General features: G+C 55.4%; 1 protein-coding gene across 1 annotated transcript in view; it reads right to left on the reverse strand.

Moving 5' to 3' along the window:
• HS3ST3B1 (heparan sulfate-glucosamine 3-sulfotransferase 3B1) overlaps positions 1-14,895 on the reverse strand; it is a 42,639-nt gene extending 27,744 nt beyond the window's left edge. The window contains exon 1 of the mRNA XM_077892576.1: positions 13,893-14,895. Within this exon, the coding sequence (XP_077748702.1) occupies positions 13,893-14,446 (554 nt within the window). The 5' untranslated portion in view covers positions 14,447-14,895. The remainder of the gene's footprint in view (positions 1-13,892) is intronic.
• Positions 14,896-17,480: the final 2,585 nt, after the last annotated feature.

Here is a 17,480-nt window from a genome sequence, read left to right on the forward strand (position 1 = left end):
TTAAAAGATACGTAACTTTATAGGAAGGAAGCGAGATAAGAATGAAAAGCTGGTCAGGTATATGGAACAGGGGACCCCACTCTGGTGTGAAACTGCCCGCCTCCAGACCATGTGAAAAGTCCCTGGCAAGCATTCCCCACCCCCTGCCCCCAAGCAAGAGCTCAGGGCAGAGGTGAGGGGGGCCATCCAAACAGGTGTTAGAATTTCACCCAGGACAAGAACTCGATGGTGAGTGCATCAGAAGCTAGTAAGATCATTCCAGCAAGTTTAGAGCACTAGGAGGGGAAATCCAGATACCCTTGTAACTTAAGTTTCGTACAAACAGGTAAATTAATCCCCCCTCTCACTGCAAAAGGTTTCACTCGCCTCCTTTCCCAGTGACACCTAATCTAAAAGTTTCCTTCATTTCCGGTGCTGTGGGTCCCAACAACTCTTCTGACTGTTCCCCCCACCTCTTGGCCCCAGACAACAAAAGGGAAAATGCATGTTAAAAAAAAAAAAAGTGGGGTGGGAGGGAGGAGCGATTGGCTTGTGTGCAGCTCAAGGCTGCCAGCACTGATCCAAAGCAGAAAACGTTATTTCCTGGGGACCCGTGCAGGGTGAGCCATGGGTCCGGCGTGATGGTAAACACACAGACCCCCGGGACCCCAGGGTGCCAGGTGGGGTGGAGGGATGCTTCGCCCCTCTCCAGACCAGCAAATGCCACTGAGCTGCAGAGACGGAGCACTTACCTTTGAAAGCAGACAGGGGCTTGTTGGAGGAAGGCTGGCCAGCAGTTAGCGGCCGGGACACCAGCCAGGGGAGGCCTTCCAAGGAAGGCGGCCCGCAGCAAGACCCGACCTGAAACCCGCAGGAGCAACTCTGCTCCCCCAGGCCTCAGCCTCAGCGCCTTTCTGCTCTGGGTCCCCCGACTTCCTGCAAGCTCCCTTCTTCTTCTTTTCTTTTTTTTTTTTTTTAAAAGATTTTACTTATTTACTCATGAGACACAGAGAGAGAGGCAGAGACACAGGCAGAGGGAGAAGCAGGCTCCCTGCGGGGACCCCTATACAGGACTCGATCCCAGGACCCCGGGATCACACCCTGAGCTGAAGGCAGATGCTCAACCACTGAGCCACCCAGGCGTCCACCTTCTTCTCTTTCTTTACTTTTTCAGCATGATCACCCTGGGGGGGTGGTTGGGGGGTGCCTACACATTAGGTTTGAGATAACCTCACAAGGGAGCAAGGTAAGGAGTCTAACCTGCCATCGTAAGGAGCAGCTTGTTTGTTCCAAGGGCTAAAGATGGAGACAGAGCACAGGGTCAGGGGAAGGAGGCCTCCTCAAAATTCGAGAAACCCTAGAGGCCTGCTCTGCTAATGCACCGGCACCACGCGTGATCAGTAGGTACTGAGTGAAAACAGGAATCTGTACTCAGGGGGAAATGCCAGGTATGAGAAAATGAAACAGATTTCTCTTTCGTCCTGGGTCTTTTGCCTGCAGTACTTCTCAGAGCCTTTAATATGCTAACATCGAACCATTTTTTAGTCCTCAACACATCATCAATCAATCTTCCTAGAACTTTCTGTTCACTGACAGACAGTAGTTCTCCAAGTGCGGTCTGCAGGGTACCTGCAAACTGTCCTCAAGAGGATACATGTAAAACCTGACAGCAGGCATTTAAAGCTGTCGTAAGTCATTTAGTGGTGCCACAACACCCCAGGAACTGATGAGTGAACTCACGGCCAGGGTAGAGACCAGCGTGGCTGTTGCGTAGGGCACGAGCCATGTGCTGGTCACACAAAGTAGGGCATCGGTTCACAACAGATCAGGAAAACGCGGCCCCGTTTGGAAACATTTCCAAACGTTCCAGAGTTTGGAAACACGGATGGGCTCATCTCCACTAGACACGTGCGGATGTTGACACCAAAGAGGTAAAGTGACTTAGCCAAGGTCATGGAGTCTGTAGCAAAAGGCTGACCCCCAACTGGGGGATGCAGGGGGTGGGGGTGGGGGGGACACAGATGCAAGAAGAGCCAGTTAAAGATCCAGAGATATTTTTTTAAGTAGGAGAAGCAGGTCATTCAAACTGATTTTATGATCATGATTCCGATTTCAAAGAGTCCTGGTGGGGAGAGCACCGGGCAAGCTCTCCTGGAATTTTTACAGCTATGTTTAGTGAAAACCAAGTCAAATAGGAAAATGCTAATGCCAAAATCTAACAAGAATGTCCATGATGAACTAGATGGAGGAAAGTCAATCCTGGAATAGTGTGTACCTGAAAAAGGCAGGGGAGCAGGGAAGGGGACAATTTGTAGCTCCCCTCTGTCTGGCACTGGCCTGACCCAGAACCGGGCACGTAACAAGTGAGTAAAGAGGGCCAAGTGGGAGACAATAAGGTGCAGTGGGGAGTGTGTTAAGTGGAAGAGCCCCCATTCACAGCCAGCTGTTGCCAGGAGGACCCTTGCGTCCTTTGTAAAGAGAAGCAGGAAATCTTGATTTGATTGCAAAGCTTCTGAATCTGTCGATATTGGCAATGAATTCACATGTTTTTAAAACCCTGCAAGTGTTCACCCCGGGATTTTATTTATATTACATTCAACAACAGGCAAAACTGATCTATGGTGGTGAAAGGTAGGACAGTCGTTATCTTGGGTGCAGGGACAGTGACCAGAAGGGGGCACGAAGGTGGCCCCAGGAGTTCTTCAGCTTGCCTTTTGAGCACTCATCAGGCTGCAGGCTTCCGCTTTGTACACTTTCTTACAGATATGTAAAATAAAAATCTGACTACGAAAAAAAAAAGAGGCAGATTTACAGATAAAATGATACAGTGTCTAAGATTTTCTTCAAAGAATACAGAAAAGAAAACACGTCACTTCTTCGAAGCGCTGGAGGGAGGTCTCAGAAAAGTAGAAAATAAGCTCATGTTGAGAAGAACCATTTAAGCGAGTGCTATTTCTCCAGATGCCACGATCTTTCTGGAGTTTCTGCCCAGTGGGTTGACGAAAGAAGACCCCATCCAGAAGTTTCCATGCACACAGTGGGGCTTGGCATGGGTAAGTGTAAGCGATCCAAGCAGCGAGCCAGCTGCAGAGTTCAGAGCCAAGTTCTTGGACAAGGGCATCGACCGGGCGTGGGCCGGGTCTGCTCTAGGGTGACCGCTTCTCCTGCCCAGGTGCTGGGGACGGACCAAGCAGGATGTCTCCACCAGCCGGGGGCAGAGAGGGCAAAAGGGAAGCAACAGTCCACAGGGACAGAGAGGATTTCAGGGGGATCCTGAGAACCGAATGGGGGTGGCTTCAAAGAACAGGTGAGAGAGAAGAGGTTGGTGGATGAAGAAACGGAAGGAGGCTGTGGTTGGAAAAGCTGCATCGAATACGCAGACCTCAGGTCTGAGTCTGGGCCACCGGGGTGGTGGTGGCAAAGTGATGGTGGGTGCATGCATGACATGGTGGGCGCACAGACAGCCATCAACACAGATGTCCTTCGAACAGAAGAGGAGGCTGAGCAGTGGGCGTGGGCAGCAGAAGGAAAAGAGAGAGAGAGAGAGGATATAACCCTGGGGCTACTTTAACATGGAGAAGTCTGTCTTGGGGCAGAGGAACCATGAAAGAGAGGGCCTGCACTGGTCCAGAAGGAACACCAGGTCGAATTTCAGGCCTGCATAGGAGCTCCAAGATGTGGCGTTTGCAGGGCCCTCGGGAGGCTTTGGGTTCAAGAGGCTGAGCCACCTACAGATCCAGCTGTATGACCTTAGGCAATCTCTGAGAGCTTTCCCTTCCTCCTCCACAACGTGCGGGAAATCACACAGGAAGCATCACTCCCTGCACACAGCAGGCTCTCACTCACTAAGGCTGAGCTCTTTTTTTTTTCTTTCCCCTCTTGCATCACATAGTAACTGACATTCCCCCCTCTCCTTCCTGTATCTCCTTAGCTCCCTTCCGAAAGCTCCTGGAAGGTAAACTACAAACAAAATCACGTTTCTGGATTTGCACTATTTTGTCACAGGCTTCCTGTCCTCCTTAAAACCATTTTTAGAGTTATCAGTGATTCGGCAGGACCTGAATTTTTTTTTTTTTTAAATCAGTGCTTTAATTGCTTTGTGACATTTCTGAGCCTGTGCAATTTTTTTTTTTTTTTTTAGATCATGGACTAAAACAGGCCTCTCAAGGACAAGTTCCTGTCCCTTGCACTTCCTGAGTACTTCCACGCTGCCTGGCGTTGCACCTGACAAAAGCCAGTGCTCAAACAGGGCATTTTTAGGGCACCGGTATTCCTCTGCAGGATACGATAATGATGGATGCAGGTCATGCATTTGTCAAACACACCACGTGTGACATCAAGAGCACCGTTGTAAAAACTCTGTAATGAAGGCTACAGACTCCGGATGATAATGCTGTGTCATGCAGGTTCATCACTGGCAAAACAGGCCACCCTGGTGCTGCATGGTGACCCTGGGGGATGCTGGGCATGTGTGAAGACAGGGCGCACACGCAGGTGGAACGGCCTTTTTGCTCCATTTTGCTGTGATCCCAGAACTGCTTTGAAAGACAGAGTCTAGATATTTTTTTTAAAAAATAAGTGCTCCAGTGGGACGCCGGGGTGGTTCAGCTGTTAAGCAACTGCCTTTCGCTCAGGGCGTGATCTTGGAGTTCCAGGATCGAGTCTCACATCAGGCTCCTTGCAGGGAGCCTGCTTCTCCCTCTGCCTGTGTCTCTGCCTCTCTCTCTTCTCTTCTCTCTCTCTGGGTCTCTCATGAATAAATAAATAAAATCTTATATAAAAAAAAGTGCTGGAGGAATCCTTGTTAGGGGAGTGAAAAAAAATAGGTCGGCGCGATTTGCAAGAGGGTCTCTATTCACCACCGCAGAGAAAGACTTAAAACCGTCATGTTTCAAATCAGTAACAAAGTCACCACCAGCTCCTCGTGCCCGCCCCTCCCCCACACCCACCCACGCACCCACTTGGGGCCTGGGTAACAGCTCAGGGTTGGGAACAGGATGTTTACTTCTTTGTCTATCTGTGTCCACTGGCAGCACTAGCATATGCTCAGTGTCTGCAGGCTTCTAGAACAATCAGCCTAGAGGGCACCAGGGACCCCCAGGAACAGCCCATCAAGAGGAATGGGCTGGACCTGTACCAGGACTCCTTTCCAGCCCTTTAAGCTCGCAGGGAGAGGCCTTTCAGCTGCAGATGGGGGGTGGGGGAAGGCACTGGGAGTGATCAGGGGGTGAAATACTGCTCTCGAATTCTTTTAGGGTATCTCTCCCCTCCCCCACCCCGGGGGGGAGTCTACTTTAATGAACCTAAGGCCCAAATCCTGCATTTCTTCATCTCTCCTGCAGCAAAGAGCACTGGCCTCTGTGAGCCTCCTGCCCTTTTTTTTCTTTTAAGATTTTATTCATTTATTCATGAGAGACACAGAGAGAGAGAGGAGCAGACACAGGCAGAGGGAGCAGCAGGCTCCATGCAGGGAGCCCGACGTGGGTCTCGATCCCCGGACTCCAGTATCACGCCCCGGGCCAAAGGTGGCCGCTAAACCGCTGAGCCACCCAGGGATCCCCCTTCCTGCCCTTTTAATATAGGTCATCTCCAGCACCTCTGCAAAAAACCCAGCCCCCCAAAAAGGTGTGTTATCCCAACCCAACAACGGACACCCCGTGCACTGCTGCACCAGAGAAGGGTCAGCTGCTGAGTGCCCACCTGCAGGCTGGGGGAGCAGGGCGGCGCTCCGGGTTCCCAGGCTGTCCGGGGGGGGGGGGGTAGGGGGTAGCTGCTGGCCGAGGGCACGAGGTGGGAAGGAGGGCGCCCTGGGGCCTCCAGTCCTCCCCACCCCGGGTCTCTGCCGCTTTGTCTTCATCCTGTCACTTCACGGGCCCCATTCGCGGAACTAAAGCTACTTCGGGGCGCTCCCCCCAATCTGCTGGCTCGCGCTCCAGACACCCACCGGAGTGGGCATCTCGTGCTCACCTCCCCTCTCCCCGCCAGAGCCCTTAAAACACGGTTTCTCGCCCGACTCAGAACTCCTTCATTCGTTCCGGCCCCGCGCGCCAGCACCCAGGGATTCAGGGAGGGCGAGGCCGGCTCTCTCCACCCCACCTCTCCTCCCCCAGCTCTACCCGACGGAGCAAACACTTCCAGGAGACACACCTCCCCTCGTCCAAAAAAAGGAACTGCGCAGGGAAAGAGAGGAAGGGTGCAAGACGCCCCCGCCGGTGCGCTGCGCCCCGCTCCCGTGGAGGATGGCGCGGCCGCGGGGAGAGCCGGCCCCGCCCCTGACTCCGCCCCCCCGCCCGCCTCTGGGCGGGGCCGCGCGGAGGCTGGACGCCATTGGCCTCCTGGAAGCCGCCCGGGCCAATCAGCGCGGGGCCGGGACCCGCCGGCGCCGCCCCCCGTCCGCGAGCGCGGGCAGACCCAACAGGTGAGGCCGGAGCGCGGCGGCGGCGGCGGCGGCGGCGGCGGCGGCCGGGTCACGTGGCTGCAGCGGGCGGCCCGGGGGCGGAGGGGAGCCCCCGCCCGGCCGCCGGCCCCGCCCCCGCCCCGCCATCTGTCTCCGGGGCTCCGCGGTCCTGGCCCAGATGCCGGGATCCCACGCGACACAGGGACCAGCGTGCCGCCTCCTCCAGCCGCGGAGCCATTTTCTGTGCCGCTGGCTGCGCGCTCGGCCACCTCCCCGGGCGCCGGGTCGGGCGGGCGCTCCCGGGCTCCCCGAGAGGGACGGACACGTGGCCGCGCGGGGGCGGGGGCGGCTGTGCGGGGCCCTGCTGGACGCTTGTCACCACACCCTTCCTCCGGCCCCTCGGCCCTGCAGTCGGGACTGCGTGACGAGCCTGCTGCTGCTCACTTGCCTTCCCCATATTTTTTTTTTTTTTCCAATCTCCCATTTTCTGCCCCAAACTTCACACGGGCCAGAACAATCTTTCAGCATTGTGTGGGCTTCTGAGCCAGTGTGACCACGTCCAGACGCCTGGGACAGAGCCTGGGGGCGAGGGGGGCGCTGAGATTCTGAACCCCCCACCCCCACCCCAGTTGCTTGCTTGAACGCACATAGAATCATTCACACTCTAGTCAAAAGTGCTTTAAAAGTACTGATCCCCTTTGGCGAGAAATGGTCTAGCCTGGGCTGAAATAACCACCAACTTGATTTTGTTCAAAGCAGGCTCTTAATTTTAACACATCTGCTATATTTAGAAGCGAAGTGTTTTATCCCAAGAACTTCTGTTCCAGAACAAATGTATCAAGTCACAACATGTGTGTGTGTGTATATATATACACACACACACACAATTTTTTTTCATACATACTTTTATAATGCAAATAGAAAACAAATTCCCCTCTGGTAGTCCCTCTAGCCAGGCCCACAACCAAGATTTTTAAAAGCAGCTCTCTTTGGGAGCCAAACCAACCCTGTGCAGTACACAGCTTTGCTCTTTACACGTTTCGCCCATGACGCAATGTAAATTTTTTTGAATGACCCAGTTAAACTGATGCTATTTTTAATAAGTTTCAAGTCACAGAAATATGCATTTATAAAGAATTTAAGATACAGGTATAAAGGAATTCAGTAACTCTTATCTATGTGCAAAGAAAATTAATGAGGGAGAGGTATTATTAGCATTAGCAGTATTTTAACACAGCTTCCTGGCTGCAATGAAAATTATTTTATTATCCTGTTACCAAGCTGGTGATGGCTCCTCACATGCTAAACTTTTCCCCAAGTCTAAATTCAGGAAAAAATAAAATAAAATCCACTAACATCAGTTTTATTTGGTGTTAAGTTTTACCTCGGGAGAGTCTGAGAGCACTAGAAGATTTCTAACAAGGTAATGTTTTAAATATTAGAAAAAGCTTCATGCTCTACTTCCAAGTAGCTTTCAAAGATACCAGTATCTCATTTCTTTTCGGTCATGGTAAATGTTTTCATTTGAGGTAGGCAGCATATTGTATTCATTACCCTTGAAAATATGCCACATACTTGGGGAATTCATTTTGCTGGGATTCCTGACTATCCCAACAGCCTAGAACTGAAATTTCCCTTACTGTCTGAAATCAGCCACTGTTAAATGAGAGAGGTAGCGCCCTATTTGGAAACTAACTCTATTCACAGCAAAAGAAATGCTCATTATGCTCTGCCTTTGGAGTAGACATTTTGTGTTTCTGTCCATCAACTTCATTTCCATGTTCATAGAGTGAGGACATAAAGTATTGGGAAACTATTGACACAGAAAGCAGTGGGCAAGCAATCTTAGTCACGTATTTCAGTTCTGAAGCTCGAAATAAATGCCACTTGCCTGATTCATAACACTGGCTGCCTGATGGGTTGTGTTTGTTGGCCTTTTTTTTTTTTTTTTTTTTTTAACTCCTGGTGCGCTCTTAATTCTAAATAATTTTAGTGATTCAAAGGGTCAACTTCTGTAATCGGAAAACCTTGCAACCTACATGTTTTAAACAAAAAGGTAAACCAGCATAGGTGTTTGGAGTGAGGTACTGTGGCGTACTGATTTTTCTAAATCTCAAAAAGTTTTTCTTCGAACAAAACCAAAACACCAAACTAGAAAAACAGCTGCGACAGATCACTTAAAACAAATCTCAAATGGTACAGCTTTAGCAGGGAAAATATATAAGTATTAGTCTGTATTAAATTGCAAGTTTTTAATACTCAGGGCTCCGTTAAAAAGGTAAAATCTAGTTTAGTCATAAACATTTAATTCCTAATTATAATATATTATGTTATTGCATATTTTTAAGACCTAGGCTAATTTTTTAAAGACCGGTCCATTAATGCCATATCACTTTGGAAAGCAAAATGTAATTTAATTCATACATTTAAGCATTTTTATTTATCTAAAACAAATAGGTTGCTATTAGATATTGACTATTTTATTAACTCAAGAGCATCTGGGAAAACACTTATGATTAGGTTAATTTATGTTATATTTTCCCCTCAACTTGTAAAAGATTAATCAACCATTTTATGGTCTAATTTAGGTGCCTAATTAAAACCAGAGTTCAACACATGCTACACTGTCTTGCTAATAAATCTTGACAGCTTTGTAACATGATGGTTTGTATTTCAAATTGTTGCATATAAATGTAGATTTTTTGATCTTCACCCAGCAGCTTGAAGTGAGTTGAAGATTTGGTTTTAAACTCCAGGACTGAGAAAGTGCAAATTACTTCAAAAAGGATTATCTCCAATCAGATCAGATCTTAAATTTCCCTCAGTGAAGACAGAAGCAGTCCTTGCCACCAGGTTTTCAGAACTAATCGAAGAAAATAGGGGAAAAATTAGTTTTCTCGACGTTTGTTAAATTGAAAATGCAGGAGAAGTTGCTACTTTCAGCTATTGGGTTTCAAGAGAGAGTTCTGAGGCTGCTGGGTTTTAGACTCAAATTCTAAAGAAATCTGCTCAAAAAGTGGTAGTTGTAATTGTCTTCTGGTTAATGAGTACAAGTTTTCAATGTTGATTTGTGGCACTGTATTTTTTTTTTTTTTTTAATGAATAAATCCATTCCAAGAAGTTCTGGAACATCTTACTTAACCCTATCTCCTCCCATACCTCCCAGCCTTAAAAAAGGCCCATGGAAAAGACTAAATCTACTCTCAGTAGGGACACTCCCTATGTTTTCTCTGCCTTTATATTTTTGTAATTTTAATGACTCCTTTGACTCTGTCCCATGCAGCAGAGAAATGAAACTTGTATAGTGTATTATCCTTACTCTACTTATAAACCAGCTCTGGATGGAGGAGCTAGTCTATCCTGGAGCTGATACTCTTTTAAATTGATTGACAAAGTGAGCAATCTACATTGAGGTCATGGCAGGGGTGTACAGGAGAAAATGCAAACTCTTTGGAAGCAAAGCCAGTTTGGAACTCATCATATATAGGACCAACAACATGCCTGGGTCACTTAACGGAGGTAAGCACAGCACAGGGTGACCTCTGGGGCAGGACTGCCTGGGTTGGTGGATTGGCTTTGCCACTTTTCCAGCTGTGAGGCCTCGGGCCAGTTGCTTAACCTCTCTGGGCCTGTATTTCTTCGCCTGTAAAAGTACCTACTTCAGAGGATTGTAATGAGGATTAAATTTGCTAATCCTGTAAAACTTGAAACAGTGCCTGGCACATAGGGAAAACATTCAGTAAGTGTTAGCTATCAACATTATTAAACCACCCACACACTGTACTTTTGGGTTTTTTTAAATGTGGCCACAGCATTGAGGTGTCAGCTTATTTTGTACAACCAAAAATGGAAAGAAGAGTCAAGGTGGGGAAGGATCCGACACCGTCATGACTAAGGCATATTTCTCTATAAAAAACAAGAATCACGCAAATTAGCTAACTTAATTCCCAAACCGGGGGCCATTAAAATTCATGAAAATCTACCAAACTTAAGTCAAAGCAAAAAGAGAGGACTGATGAAAGAAGGCACCTATTTCATTTTAAAGTCAAGGTTTCAGTCAACATTCAGGCCTCTCTTGGCCTACGGGAGGGTCTCCTGAACCACTGCCCCATATTTCTCAAACGCCTTCACAACCTTGGAGCAGAAGGTAAGGGCCAGTTTCACCGAAAAGTCCTGATGAGCCACTCTGTGGGGTCCTTGCAACACCTGCTAAATTTGGGAGGCTTTATCAGAGGGAGAAAAAGAGCGAGTTGGATAATGAACTGGAAAAAAAAAAAGAAAAAGAAAAAGAAAAAAACCCAACCACCAACCTGGAGAGTCTTAATCCCAGACCAAGACAAACTCGGTCTGGGCAGGTGAACCACACCTACCAGCACTTTTGAATTTTGTAGCAGGCAAGGCAGCTAGCTGAAAAGCGCCTGGTTTCTGGCGGATGGCAAGGTCAGCGCCCTGTGGCCACCCTGCTAGATGCCCCATCCCACCCCGACCCCTCCCGGCCCGGCCCGGCCCGGCCCAGCGTGGCTCGCGAAGCCCAGGGCAAAGAACCGCGCACGATCCAATTCGAAGACTTCATGCAAAAGTGCCCAGGCCCTGGGTTTACTGGTTAGGCCACTAGCAGGACTGCCTATCGGCGGATTAAACCCATCAGCGACTTGCTCAGACACAGCCAAACCCTCGCTCTCCTGCAGACTGCCCGGCTGACTATCGGATTCAACCAACCGTACCCGTAGTTGCTTAAATGCCTGCAAAACGTCTAAATGCCTGCAAAACGTCTCCCCCTCTCTCCTCGTTTTGGCTTCCGAGGACCTGTTTTAAAACCACGTCTCGGAACTGCAATGCAACTCTTTCGGGTTAATGATTATTTCGGCGCTACCGCAGTCTGCGGCCTGACCGTGCGGGCGGCGGGGAGCTGCAATGGAGGAGGAGCACACACCTCGGGGGCGAGCAGCGAGGCTCGGCTGAGCCCCGGGAAACTCCGGCCGGGCCCCGGCTTTTTAAAGAAAACTGTTCTGGGACAGGCGTTTCCTCTCGGGTGCGGTCTGTTTAAAGTTAAAACGGCTGCCTTCAAAAAATAATCGAGTGCACACATTGGCCCAGACATCCAGAATAGTTCAAATCAATTAAAAAATTAAGCAAGCAGATGGTATTTAAGAAGACTTACGGTGGTGGCGTTTTATAGATTTATTTTTTTAATTTTTTTCCTGGAAAACAGGCATTAAGCCTGCGGTCCCGCCGGGCGCTGCTGGAGCAGCCCGGGATCGCGGCGCGCGGGGCGAGCTGCGCGGTCTGCAGTTTGCGCCTCCTGCCAGCGGGGTCCGCCGGGGGTGATCGCCGCGGGCCCGGGGCACCCCCCCGCCCCCGGTGCGGCAGCTCTGGCTCAGGAGAAGACGGCGACCCCCCCGCCGCCCCGCAGCGCAGCCCGCTCCCGCCCGGAGCTCCCCGGCTGCGCTCCCGGCGGCAGGCGCGCGGCGAGGCTTCCCAGGGCGGCCCCGGGCTTTATTCGCACTTTGGAATCCATCAAAAGGAACGTGGCAGGTGGAGCGCGGCCGCCTCGGAGCCTGCGTGCATCTTCCTGTGGGGATTTCCACTGCCCGCCCCGGGTGCTTCTAGAAGCGCCTGACTTGACGGCTTCGGCTCTTTTCCTGCCAGGTCCTCCCAACCCAGCCCCTAGTTTTCTGATCTCAGAAAATCCCGGGCTGCCTCCGGCCCCGAGGTGGATGCCTACCCCCCCCCACCCCGGAAGGGAGCGCTCGTCAACAGCCGGCCATCCCGGCCCCCCAGGACCCTCACCCCGGGAGGAGGAGAGGCGCAGTGGGAGCCGCAGGAACAACAATGCGCTCAGTGGCACCGCCTAACAGCCCGAGAGGCCCCCGCGTGCCAGCCGGGCACCCGAGCGCACCGGCGCGCCCCGCCCCGCCCGGGGGTAACCACGGGATCCCCCCACTGCACCGATGGGAGCACCGAGGCTCGGCGCCAGCAGCGAGCGAGACGCCCGAGCCAGGACGCGCGTCCGGACCGGGGACTCCAGAGCGCGCGGTCTCACGAGCGGCGTCCGCGGCCCGGGAGCGGTGGGCAGCGTGACTGTCACGGCTGGCTACACCTCGGGACCTGGGCAACTCCTGACAATAATAAAAACATTAAGGACAAAAGAGAGGGGGAGGGCGAGGCTGGGAAGAGAGCGATTTTAATCCGCTGGGTCAGCCCCCTTTTTCGCTCTCCCGAGGCCGAGACGGGGGGGATGGGAGCAGGGAACGGGGTTCGGCTCGACTCTCCCCTTTTGTTTTCCGAAGTCTGGACACCTCGGGGGCGCGGAGGGCGTCTGCCGGGGACTGGATGGGAGGAGTCACACTTCGGAGGGTTGGGGGTTGAAGACCAGAGGGAACGGGTGGGGGCCGTCGGCCCGGCCCCTGGTTGGCGACCAAGTTCCCGAAGGCCAGAGTGTGGACCCCCTGCCCACCCGCGCCTCCCGGGAAGCTCGAGCAACCCAGAAGCTCCCTCCAAAGACCGGTAGCTTTGGAGAGCGTTGCGCAGAGGTCGCGATGATGACCCTTTGGAGACCCGACCCACACCCCGACCCGAAAACCGCGCTTCCGGAAGCCCCGATCTCCGGGCAACGCGCATCTCTCCATCAGTGAAACCCCCTACGCGCGCGGCGCCCCGACGTGTACCGGGCCCGCGGAGACGCGCGTCCGTGCCCGCGCTGTCCCGGCACCCGGGCCCCGGAGGCGGAGGGCAGCGAGCGGAGCCCGAGGCGCCCCGGAGCCTTCCAAGCTGCGCGCCGCTCCCCGCCGGCTGCAGTGCGCGCCTTTGCCCGACAGGGACCAGCACCGCTCCACGCTCCGCGCCGCCCGCGGGTCTCCCCGTCTGCCAGGCGGAGGCGCCGGGCCAGCCGCCCAGCTCACCCTCCCGAGCCCAAGCAGCCCGCCAGCCAGGCGGCTCCGACCCTCCGCGGATTCCAGCAAGGAGCACGATCCTAACAAAAAAAAGTTTGCAGACACCGTCTCCCCCCCCCCCGCCCCCATCCCCATCTGGGGAGCAGAAGTTGCTCTAGGGTGGAGACCGCGTCGGGCTGGGCGCACCACGTCCCGGGCTCCGCGAGGAAAAAAAATTAAAACACAAGCAACACTGGATCGCTTGGTTTGCGCAACGGCCACGACTAGAGGGCTGCGCGCTCCCCTGGGCGCCATCCCAGTCGCGGGGCCCCCTTCTTTGACCAATTCGAGGAGCACCGTGGGCCACGGAGCCGCCGGAGCTCCTCGAGAAGTTTCTCTGCGCCGTGGAGAGCGCGGGGCCCCGCGCACCAGCCCCGCGCACCAGCCTGGGGCGGGTTCTGGGCGCCGCGGGTTCTCCCTCCGTCTGTCCCTCCCCGCCCCACCGGTGGTCGCGGGCTGTGCCCCTGTCACCTCCCCAGCACACGCCACCTCTCTCTCCCTCCCTCCCTCTTCTGCCGGTCCCGACCGCGGCCGCCGCCCCGCCGCCCCGCCGCCCCGGCCCCCGGCCCCGGGCGCAGACTCACCGGTACCAGGCGAGGCCCTTGTCGTAGCTGCGGTCGAAGAAGTGGGGCTCGGCGCCCACGGCGCGCACGTCGGGGTGCACGCGCAGGAACTCGAGCAGCGCCCGCGTGCCGCCCTTCTTCACGCCGATGATAATGGCCTGCGGCAGCTGCTTGCTCCCGGACCCACTGAAGAAGCTGGAGATGGAGCTGGGGGGGTCCGGCGCCTCGGGACTCGGCTCCTCCTGGCTCGCGGCGCCCTCGGCCGGCTCCTGGCCCGCGGCCGGCGGGGTGGCCGGCGCCGCCGGGAACGGCAGCCTGGGGGCAGTCCCGTCGGGCCCCGCAGCCAGGGCCGGCGGGGCGTGGGCGGCGCGGGACCCCGAGCCCAGCAGCAGCAGCCCCGGCGCCGCGGCGCACGAGCCGGCGCACGAGTACAGGAACATGTAGAGCCAGACGCAGAGCATGGCGAAGAGCAGCGCGAGCTTCCTCCTCACCGGCGGCGGGGACGGCGGCGGCTGCGGCAGGAGCCGGCCGGGGACATCGAGGCAGGATCGGCCGCCGCTCAGGCGCTGCCCCATGCGCAGCCCGGGGGCGCGGCGAGGGACATGGCTCAGCACATGGCGCGGGCCCGCCGGGGCTGCGAGCGCGCAGAGGGTTCCCTGGCCCGCAGGACGCCGGGGCGGCTCGGCTTATTGCCCCCGCGCGCCCGCCGCCGCCGCCGCCGCCGCCGCCGCCGCCGCTGCTCTTCCCCAGGTGGCGGCGGCAGCTGTAGCGGTGGCGGCTTTTGACATGTTGCCCGGGAGGAGCCTCAACTGGAACGAAAGTCGGGGTGGCGGCAACTGCTGCTGGGCGAGGGGCTGCTCCGGCTCGGGCGGGACAACGCCGCTCTCCCGCTCCCTGCTCACCGCAGACGGGGCGCACGGCCGCTCGCCTCCTCGCGGTGCTGCCCGCCGAGCCCGGGGAGCGGCCCCGGCACTTCCCCGCGGAGGCTGCGAAGAACTGCGCAGGAAGAGAGCGAGAGACCGAGGTGGGGGGGCGGGCCCAGCCTGCCGGAGTGACGGGCCGCTCCGCCTACCAGGAGCCCCGAGCGCCCCGCGACTACGGGCGCTCCGCGGAGCGCGCCGCAGCCAACCGGCTCCCGGAACGTGGGGGTGTGGAAAGGGCTCGGGGCGGTGGAGAGAGGTCGGGGGCGCCTATTGGCTGCGGGGCGCGGGGCGGAGCCGGGGGGCGGAGCCAGGGGCTGGTGACAGGAGCGGATGGTGGGAGGACGCCCGAGTGACAGGGCGTGGGGAGAGGTCCGACCCGCGCAGCCGAGATGCGGTGCGCTCCCGCTCCCGCGCACCTTCACGCGCTCGCTCCCCGCGAGCCAATAGGCGCCCCCGACCTCTCTCCACTGGCGTGTCGCTGCGCTCGCGTCGGGACTCGAGTCCAGATCCAGGTGTCTGGCTGGCGGGCTCGTGACGTGTGTGCGTGTGTGTGTGTGTGTGTGTGTGTGATGTGCAGAAGGAAGGGGGTGGGAGGAGCGAGAGTCAGGCCACGGATGCTTGCGGCCCCCAGGCCCCACCGCCCCACGCCGCGGGGACTCGGAAGGGGCACCGGTTTAGGCAGTTTAAGTGGCAAGTTTGTAAATGGCTGTCAAACTTTATATGAAAAAAAAGTTTTTCCTTCTTATTCTTTGCCAGGACTTGATCTCTTTGGAGCTGCGGGTGGCAGCCGAGAGATTGGTGTCAACTGTCCTCAAGAAAAATCTTCCCTACGTTCCCAAACCGCCGGGAAAGGTCGGGCGGGGTCGGGCAGCGAGGGAAGAGGCTTGACCGTGACATAGAGGCCGGTGGAGAGTTTTCGTGGTCGGAGAGGGGGTGTGAAAGTCACGTGCAGAAAGTTGCTGTCCCGATACGAGGTTTTTTTTGGGGGGGGGGTGGGCGTCACGGTTTACGAGGCTGTTTTCCTCCGAATCAACATGAAAGCCAGCATTCCAGTCGCCTTCATTCGGGGGGCAGTGCGGTTTGCTGAGCTGTCACACCGATTATGAGGTGGTGTTCCTTTCCCACCGATTTTTTTCCCTTTCTTTTTAAGGCAAAGTCAATTTGGAGCTCATCGATCGCTGAGCTGCACGCATTTAAGCCACCAATGCAGCAGGGGTGAGCTGCTCTCCCCGGTTCTCTGCAGAGGGGACCCCCGGGGACCCAAGCTTCCGCGGAGCTGCAAACCCTCACTCTGCGGCATCCTGGCCCCGGGAGTGTGGTTCAGAAAGTTGTCAGCGCCGGCCACCCCCGCTCCGGCGCGGCCAGCGGGCCTCCAGCGCCCGGCCCCGCGCCTTTCCGGGACAGGATGCTCCTTCCGATTCCGACCCCGGCGCGGCTCCCAGGGGGCTGAGGGCCCCCTCCCCGGGGTGACTCACCGGCAGCAGCCGCCCACGCTGCTGCATATCCCGGTGGGCGCAGGCGTGCGCGGCGGCCGCGCCCTGAACCCTGGTCCCTCTGCCCCGCTGTCCCCCGGTGTCCCCGCGGCCCCACAACCCTTCCTCTGGGGCGACTTCCCCTCTGGCCCCAGCCCTTAGCACACACCTCCGGTTGGGAAATGGGCCAGAGAGGGGCGACGAGGACCCGACAGGGTTCAGATGACCCGGAGGGCACGGTGGGACCCACGCGCCCCGGGCTGTACCCTGCGCCACCTCTTTGCAACCACCTTGCTTGCTCCCTAGACATTTTCCTACAAAACTGCTGAGGGGGAAATAATTTAGGTAGAGGATTCTCCAGCCCCTTTTATATTCGCGGGGGGGGGGGGGTGGCGTAGGAGGAAGGTGCGGAGGAGATGCCTTTCTACCTTTTCTTTTACCTTTGTCGCTGGGATGTTGTTTGTTCTTCAGAAATGACTTACTCGGCCTAAGTTTTAAATTCCGTTAGTTAATTATTAATTTATTTAAACTTCGAAGACCCCCTCCCCCCAGAGTGCTTTTCTGAGTCTTAGCCCAAACCTTTACTTTGCAAATGGAAGAAGGGAAATGTGTCTCCAAAGGGTGTGTCTCGTAATAAATTCATATTATTGGGGGGGAGGGGCTGTGAGCTTGACTTTTGAGAGATTTGGGGGAGAGGGTAGTAGTGTTTTGTGATGTGTGTGTTCGGGCGAATTGTGGGTACCGCTGTGGCAAACCTCAGGCCTGGTTGGGTGTGAATCTTCTAGTTTTATGTATGTGTGTTTTTAAGGATTTTGAGACTCCCAATAAAAATGATCTCTGTCCCGAGGGCTAGAGAAGCCCTGGGTGTAAAAGAAAAAAAAGTAGAGGATTACAAATGCAAGCCGCCGGATCTATTTAGGGCTCTTTTTCCCTGGGGGGTGAAGGGAGGGAGGGAGTGGGCATCGGAAATTGCCCGGAGTGTTCCGCGGAGCTGAGCCCCGCAGAGCCGCGCACCCCAGAGCCGAGCAAGCGGCCTCCCGCGTCCACCAGCGCGCAATCAGTCCGCACCCGAACAATGGAGAGTTCTGGACGCCTCCCCCCCCCGCCCCCCGCCCGGGTCGGCGGGTCATCTGCGGCCAGAGCAGCGGTCGGGACCGGCTGCGCGGCTGTGGAGCAGTCAGGGCTGGGCCCCTCCGTCCACTTGGTTGGTCGGT

This window comes from Canis aureus, chromosome 3 (assembly GCF_053574225.1).
Source record: "Canis aureus isolate CA01 chromosome 3, VMU_Caureus_v.1.0, whole genome shotgun sequence".
In the NCBI taxonomy this organism is placed as follows: Eukaryota; Metazoa; Chordata; class Mammalia; order Carnivora; family Canidae; genus Canis; species Canis aureus.